We start from the raw sequence: 8,931 nt of genomic DNA, 5'->3' as shown, positions 1-8,931 counted from the left end.
GTCTGTGTTAGATACTAAACTAACGTTCCTGTCTGTGTTAGATAGTAAACTAACGTACCTGTCTGTCTGTCTGTGTTAGATACTAAACTAACGTTCCTGTCTGTGTTCGATAGTAAACTAACGTACCTGTCTGTCTGTCTGTCTGTGTTAGATACTAAACTAACGTTCCTGTCTGTGTTAGATAGTAAACTAACGTTCCTGTCTGTGTTAGATAGTAAACTAACGTACCTGTCTGTCTGTCTGTGTTAGATACTAAACTAACGTTCCTGTCTGTGTTAGATAGTAAACTAACGTACCTGTCTGTCTGTCTGTGTTAGATACTAAACTAACGTTCCTGTCTGTGTTAGATTGTAAACTAACGTACCTGTCTGTCTGTGTTTGGTGCTAAACTAACGTTCCTGTCTGTCTGTCTGTGTTAGATACTAAACTAACGTTCCTGTCTGTGTTAGATAGTAAACTAACGTACCTGTCTGTCTGTCTGTGTTAGATACTAAACTAATGTTCCTGTCTGTGTTAGATAGTAAACTAACGTACCTGTCTGTCTGTCTGTGTTAGATACTAAACTAACGTTCCTGTCTGTGTTAGATAGTAAACTAACGTACCTGTCTGTCTGTCTGTGTTAGATACTAAACTAATGTTCCTGTCTGTGTTAGATACTAAACTAACGTTCCTGTCTGTATGTCTGTCTGTCTGTCTGTCTGTCTGTCTGTCTGTCTGTGTTAGATACTGACGTCCCTGTCTGTGTTAGATACTAAACTAATGTTCCTGTCTGTCTGTCTGTCTGTGTTAGATACTAAACTAATGTTCCTGTCTGTCTGTCTGTCTGTGTTAGATACTAAACTAATGTTCCTGTCTGTCTGTCTGTCTGTGTTAGATACTAAACTAACGTTCCTGTCTGTCTGTCTGTCTGTGTTAGATACTAAACTAATGTTCCTGTCTGTCTGTGTTAGATACTAAACTAATGTTCCTGTCTGTCTGTGTTAGATACTAAACTAATGTTCCTGTCTGTCTGTCTGTCTGTGTTAGATACTAAACTAACGTTCCTGTTTGTCTGTGTTAGATACTAAACTAATGTTCCTGTCTGTCTGTGTTAGATACTAAACTAACGTTCCTGTCTGTCTGTCTGTCTGTCTGTCTGTCTGTCTGTCTGTCTGTCTGTCTGTCTGTCTGTCTGTCTGTGTTAGATACTGACGTCCCTGTCTGTGTTAGATACTAAACTAATGTTCCTGTCTGTCTGTGTTAGGTACTAAACCAACGTTCCTGTGTTAGGTATGGTGGAGTCTGTGTTAGGTACTAACGTTCCTGTCTGTGTTAGGTATGGTGGAGTCTGTGTCAGATCCTGTCTGTGTTAGGTACTAACGGTCCTGTCTGTGTTAGATACGGTGGAGTCTGTGTTAGATACTAACGGTCCTGTCTGTGTTAGATACTAACGTTCCTGTCTGTGTTAGATACGGTGGAGTCTGTGTTAGATACTAACGGTCCTGTCTGTGTTAGATACTAACGTTCCTGTCTGTGTTAGATACGGTGGAGTCTGTGTTAGATACTAACGGTCCTGTCTGTGTTAGGTACTAAACTAACGTTCCTGTCTGTCTGTGTTAGGTACAGTGGAGTCTGTGTTAGATACTAACTGTCTGTCTGTGTTAGAAACTAACTGTCTGTCTGTGTTAGGTACCGTGGAGTCTGCATTAGATACTAACTGTCTGTCTGTGTTAGGTACGGTGGAGTCTGTGTCAGTTCCTATCTGTGTTAGATACTAACTGTCTGTCTGTGTTAGATACTAACTGTCTGTCTGTGTTAGATACTAACTGTCTGTCTGTGTTAGGTACGGTGGAGTCTGTGTCAGTTCCTATCTGTGTTAGATACTAACTGTCTGTCTGTGTTAGATACTAACTGTCTGTCTGTGTTAGATACTAACTGTCTGTCTGTGTTAGGTACCATGGAGTCTGCGTTAGATACTAACTGTCTGTCTGTGTTAGGTACGGTGGAGTCTGTGTCAGTTCCTATCTGTGTTAGATACTAACTGTCTGTCTGTGTTAGATACTAACTGTCTGTCTGTGTTAGATACTAACTGTCTGTCTGTGTTAGGTACGGTGGAGTCTGTGTCAGATCCTGTCTGTGGGTTGAGGCTGATACATACACGCCAACGCAGAATCATAGGAGGAGAGAACTCACTGAGGTAAGGAGAGAGAGAGGTATATTTAAATACATATATATATATATATATATATATATACTGTATAAATACTGTGTGTAGCTAGTTGATCTCGTGTGTTGATGGGTGTTGTAGTTTAATATAGTTCAGAATCATAAGAGGAGAGAACTCACTGAGGTAAGGAGAGAACTACATATATATACTGGTGTGTTGATGGGTGTTGTAGTTCTAGTATGTGTGTATGTTGGGTGTTGTAGTTTAATATAATCCAGATATGTTATTATAGTTCTAGTATGAGTGTCTGATGGGTGTTGTAGTTCTAGTATGAGTGTCTGATGGGTGTTGTAGTTCTAGTATGTGTGTATGTTGGGTGTTGTAGTTTAATATAATCCAGATATGTTAGTATAGTTCTAGTATGAGTGTCTGATGGGTGTTGTAGTTCTAGTATGTGTGTATGTTGGGTGTTGTAGTTTAATATAATCCAGATATGTTATTATAGTTCTAGTATGAGTGTCTGATGGGTGTTGTAGTTATAGTATGAGTGTCTGATGGGTGTTGTAGTTCTAGTATGAGTGTCTGATGGGTGTTGTAGTTCTAGTATGAGTGTCTGATGGGTGTTGTAGTTATAGTATGAGTGTCTGATGGGTGTTGTAGTTATAGTATGAGTGTCTGATGGGTGTTGTAGTTCTAGTATGAGTGTCTGATGGGTGTTGTAGTTCTAGTATGAGTGTCTGATGGGTGTTGTAGTTTAATATAATCCAGATATGTTATTATAGTTCTAGTATGAGTGTCTGATGGGTGTTGTAGTTCTAGTATGAGTGTCTGATGGGTGTTGTAGTTCTAGTATGTGTGTATGTTGGGTGTTGTAGTTTAATATAATCCAGATATGTTATTATAGTTCTAGTATGAGTGTCTGATGGGTGTTGTAGTTCTAGTATCTGTGTATGTTGGGTGTTGTAGTTCTAGTATCCGTGTATGTTGGGTGTTGCAGTTCCAGTATCTGTGTATGTTGGGTGTTGTAGTTCTAGTATCCGTGTATGTCGGGTGTTGTAGTTCTAGTATCCGTGTATGTTGTATGCTGGGTGTTGTAATTGGTTGTCCGTGTCTAACCCTCATTAGTTTTTTTGTGTGTGGTGTGTGTGTGTGTGTGTGTGTGTGTGTGTGTGTGTGTGTGTGTGTGTGTGTGTGTGTGTGTGTGTGTGTGTGTGTGTGTGTGTGTGTGTGTGTGTGTGTGTGTGTGTGTGTGTGTGTGTAGGGGAGGCTGGCCATGGCAGGCTGCGGTGCGTCTCAGAGGCTCTCGGGGGGACGGAAGGTTGGTGTGTGGAGCGACTCTCATCAGCTCCTGTTGGATACTCACCTCAGCTCACTGCTTTAAGAGGTAACTCACCACAGCTCACTGCTTTAAAAGGTAACTCACCTCAGCTCACTGCTTTAAGAGGTAACTCACCTCACCTCACTGCTTTAAGAGGTAACTCACCTCACTGCTTTAAGAGGTAACTCAACCCCGGATCACTGCTTTAAGAGGTAACTCACCTCACTGCTTTAAGAGGTAACTCACCACAGCTCACTGCTTTAAGAGGTAACTCACCTCAGCTCACTGCTTTAAGAGGTAACTCACCACAGCTCACTGCTTTAAGAGGTAACTCACCACAGCTCACTGCTTTAAGAGGTAACTCACCACAGCTCACTGCTTTAAGAGGTAACTCACCACAGCTCACTGCTTTAAGAGGTAACTCACCTCAGCTCACTGCTTTAAGAGGTAACTCACCACAGCTCACTGCTTTAAGAGGTAACTCACCACAGCTCACTGCTTTAAGAGGTAACTCACCACAGCTCACTGCTTTAAGAGGTAACTCACCACAGCTCATTGCTTTAAGAGGTAACTCACCTCACTGCTTTAAGAGGTAACTCACTTCACCTCACTGCTTTAAGAGGTAACTCACCTCACTGCTTTAAGAAGTAACTCACCTCAACTCACTGCTTTAAAAGGTAACTCACCTCACTGCTTTAAGAGGTAACTCACCTCACTGCTTTAAGAGGTAACTCACCTCAACTCACTGCTTTAAGAGGTAACTCACCACAGCTCACTGCTTTAAGAGGTAACTCACCTCACCTCACTGCTTTAAGAGGTAACTCACTTCACCTCACTGCTTTAAGAGGTAACTCACCTCACTGCTTTAAAAGGTAACTCACCTCACCTCACTGCTTTAAGAGGTAACTCACCACAGCTCACTGCTTTAAGAGGTAACTCACCTCACCTCACTGCTTTAAGAGGTAACTCACCACAGCTCACTGCTTTAAGAGGTAACTCACCTCACTGCTTTAAGAGGTAACTCACCTCAGCTCACTGCTTTAAGAGGTAACTCACCTCACTGCTTTAAGAGGTAACTCAGCTCACTGCTTTAAGAGGTAACTCACCTCACTGCTTTAAGAGGTAACTCACCTCACTGCTTTAGGAGTTAACTCACCTCACTGCTTTAAGAGGTAACTCACCTCAGCTCACTGCTTTAAAAGGTAACTCACCTCACCTCACTGCTTTAAGAGGTAACTCACCACAGCTCACTGCTTTAAGAGGTAACTCACCTCACTGCTCTAAGAGGTAACTCACCTCACTGCTCTAAGAGGTAACTCACCTCACTGCTTTAAGAGGTAACTCACCTCACTGCTTTAAGAGGTAACTCACCACAGCTCACTGCTTTAAGAGGTAACTCACCTCAGCTCACTGCTTTAAGAGGTAACTCACCACAGCTCACTGCTTTAAGAGGTAACTCACCACGGCTCATTGCTTTAAGAGGTAACTCACCTCACTGCTTTAAGAGGTAACTCACCTCAGCTCACTGCTTTAAGAGGTAACTCACCTCAACTCACTGCTTTAAGAGGTAACTCACCTCACTGCTTTAAGAGGTAACTCACCTCAACTCACTGCTTTAAAAGGTAACTCACCTCACTGCTTTAAGAGGTAACTCACCTCACTGTTTTAAGAGGTAACTCACCTCACTGCTTTAGGAGGTAACTCACCTCACTGCTTTAAGAGGTAACTCAAACCAGACCGTGGTTGAGACAGACACCACAACATTCATCTGTTCACTTCATCAACATCTAGTTTAGAGAGACAGACAATTCAACATTCATCTAGTCACTTCATCAACATCTAGTTTAGAGAGACAGACACGTCAACATTCATCTACTCACTTCATCAACATCTAGTTTAGAGAGACAGACAACACAACCACAACATTCATCTAGTCACTTCATCAACATCTAGTTTAGAGAGACAGACAACACAACCACAACATTCATCTGTTCACTTCATCAACATCTAGTTTAGAGAGACAGACAACACAACATTCATCTAGTCACTTCATCAACATCTAGTTTAGAGAGACAGACACCTCAACATGCATCTAGTCACTTCATCAACATCTAGTTTAGAGAGACAGACAACACAACCACAACATTCATCTAGTCACTTCATCAACATCTAGTTTAGAGAGACAGACAACACAACATTCATCTAGGTCACTTCATCAACATCTAGTTTAGAGAGACAGACAACACAACATTCATCTAGTCACTTCATCAACATCTAGTTTAGAGAGACAGACAACACAACCACAACATTCATCTAGTCACTTCATCAACATCTAGTTTAGAGAGACAGACACCACAACATTCATCTCGTCACTTCATCAACATCTAGTTTAGAGAGACAGACAACACAACATTCATCTCGTCACTTCATCAACATCTAGTTTAGAGAGACAGACACCACAACATTCATCTAGTCACTTCATCAACATCTAGTTTAGAGAGACAGACAACACAACCTCAACATTCATCTAGTCACTTCATCAACATCTAGTTTAGAGAGACAGACACCACAACATTCATCTAGTCACTTCATCAACATCTAGTTTAGAGAGACAGACACCACAACATTCATCTCGTCACTTCATCAACATCTAGTTTAGAGAGACAGACACCACAACATTCATCTAGTCACTTCATCAACATCTAGATTAGAGAGACAGACACCACAACATTCATCTAGTCACTTCATCAACATCTAGATTAGAGAGACAGACAACACAACATTCATCTAGTCACTTCATCAACATCTAGATTAGAGAGACAGACACCACAACATTCATCTAGTCACTTCATCAACATCTAGATTAGAGAGACAGACACCACAACATTCATCTAGTCACTTCATCATCATCTAGTTTAGAGAGACAGACACCTCAACATTCATCTAGTCACTTCATCAACATCTAGTTTAGAGAGACAGACACCACAACATTCATCTAGTCACTTCATCAACATCTAGATTAGAGAGACAGACAACACAACCTCAACATTCATCTAGTCACTTCATCAACATCTAGTTTAGAGAGACAGACACCACAACATTCATCTAGTCACTTCATCAACATCTAGATTAGAGAGACAGACAACACAACATTCATCTAGTCACTTCATCAACATCTAGATTAGAGAGACAGACACCACAACATTCATCTAGTCACTTCATCAACATCTAGATTAGAGAGACAGACACCACAACATTCATCTAGTCACTTCATCAACATCTAGTTTAGAGAGACAGACACCACAACATTCATCTAGTCACTTCATCAACATCTAGTTTAGAGAGACAGACAACACAACCTCAACATTCATCTAGTCACTTCATCAACATCTAGTTTAGAGAGACAGACACCACAACATTCATCTAGTCACTTCATCAACATCTAGTTTAGAGAGACAGACAACACAACCTCAACATTCATCTAGTCACTTCATCAACATCTAGTTTAGAGAGACAGACACCACAAAATTCATCTAGTCACTTCATCAACATCTAGTTTAGAGAGACAGACAACACAACATTCATCTAGTCACTTCATCAACATCTAGTTTAGAGAGACAGACACCACAACATGCATCTAGTCACTTCATCAACATCTAGTTTAGAGAGACAGACAACACAACCTCAACATTCATCTAGTCACTTCATCAACATCTAGTTTAGAGAGACAGACACCACAACATTCATCTAGTCACTTCATCAACATCTAGTTTAGAGAGACAGACACCACAACATTCATCTAGTCACTTCATCAACATCTAGATTAGAGAGACAGACACCACAACATGCATCTAGTCACTTCATCAACATCTAGTTTAGAGAGACAGACACCACAACATGCATCTAGTCACTTCATCAACATCTAGTTTAGAGAGACAGACAACACAACATTCATCTAGTCACTTCATCAACATCTAGTTTAGAGAGACAGACAACACAACATTCATCTAGTCACTTCATCAACCTCTAGTTTAGAGAGACAGACACCACAACATTCATCTAGTCACTTCATCAACATCTAGTTTAGAGAGACAGACAACACAACATTCATCTAGTCACTTCATCAACATCTAGTTTAGAGAGACAGACAACACAACATTCATCTAGTCACTTCATCAACATCTAGTTTAGAGAGACAGACAACACAACATTCATCTAGTCACTTCATCAACCTCTAGTTTAGAGAGACAGACACCACAACATTCATCTAGTCACTTCATCAACATCTAGTTTAGAGAGACAGACAACACAACCTCAACATTCATCTAGTCACTTCATCAACATCTAGTTTAGAGAGACAGACACCACAACATTCATCTAGTCACTTCATCAACATCTAGTTTAGAGAGACAGACACCACAACATTCATCTAGTCACTTCATCAACATCTAGTTTAGAGAGACAGACACCACAACATGCATCTAGTCACTTCATCAACATCTAGTTTAGAGAGACAGACAACACAACCTCAACATTCATCTAGTCACTTCATCAACATCTAGTTTAGAGAGACAGACAACACAACATTCATCTAGTCACTTCATCAACATCTAGTTTAGAGAGACAGACAACACAACATTCATCTAGTCACTTCATCAACATCTAGTTTAGAGAGACAGACAACACAACATTCATCTAGTCACTTCATCAACCTCTAGTTTAGAGAGACAGACACCACAACATTCATCTAGTCACTTCATCAACATCTAGTTTAGAGAGACAGACAACACAACCTCAACATTCATCTAGTCACTTCATCAACATCTAGTTTAGAGACAGACACCACAACATTCATCTAACTTCATCAACATCTAGTTTAGAGAGACAGACACCACAACATTCATCTAGTCACTTCATCAACATCTAGTTTAGAGAAGACACCACAACATGCATCTAGTCACTTCATCAACATCTAGTTTAGAGAGACAGACAACACAACCTCAACATTCATCTAGTCACTTCATCAACATCTAGTTTAGAGAGACAGACAACACAACATTCATCTAGTCACTTCATCAACCTCTAGTTTAGAGAGACAGACACCACAACATTCATCTAGTCACTTCATCAACATCTAGTTTAGAGAGACAGACAACACAACATTCATCTAGTCACTTCATCAACATCTAGTTTAGAGAGACAGACAACACAACATTCATCTAAACTTCATCAACATCTAGTTTAGAGAGACAGACAACACAACATTCATCTAGTCACTTCATCAACCTCTAGTTTAGAGAGACAGACACCACAACATTCATCTAGTCACTTCATCAACATCTAGTTTAGAGAGACAGACAACACAACCTCAACATTCATCTAGTCACTTCATCAACATCTAGTTTAGAGAGACAGACACCACAACATTCATCTAGTCACTTCATCAACATCTAGTTTAGAGAGACAG

At 40.4% G+C, this 8,931-nt stretch overlaps 1 protein-coding gene across 1 annotated transcript in view; it reads left to right on the top strand.

Annotated features, from left to right (window-relative positions):
* Positions 1 to 1,976: 1,976 nt before the first annotated feature.
* Positions 1,977 to 8,931, top strand: part of LOC135532913 (neurotrypsin-like) — a gene marked incomplete at its 5' end in the record, with an annotated part of 40,049 nt that continues 33,094 nt past the window's right edge. Inside the window, 2 exons of the mRNA XM_064960344.1 lie at positions 1,977 to 2,176; positions 3,408 to 3,530. Coding sequence (XP_064816416.1) covers positions 1,977 to 2,176; positions 3,408 to 3,530 — 323 coding nt within the window. The remainder of the gene's footprint in view (positions 2,177 to 3,407; positions 3,531 to 8,931) is intronic.

This window comes from Oncorhynchus masou, unplaced genomic scaffold (assembly GCF_036934945.1).
Source record: "Oncorhynchus masou masou isolate Uvic2021 unplaced genomic scaffold, UVic_Omas_1.1 unplaced_scaffold_2106, whole genome shotgun sequence".
NCBI classification, from domain to species: Eukaryota; Metazoa; Chordata; class Actinopteri; order Salmoniformes; family Salmonidae; genus Oncorhynchus; species Oncorhynchus masou.
Note: the sequence above shows the minus strand (reverse complement) of the source record. Positions and strands in the feature narration are given on the sequence as shown.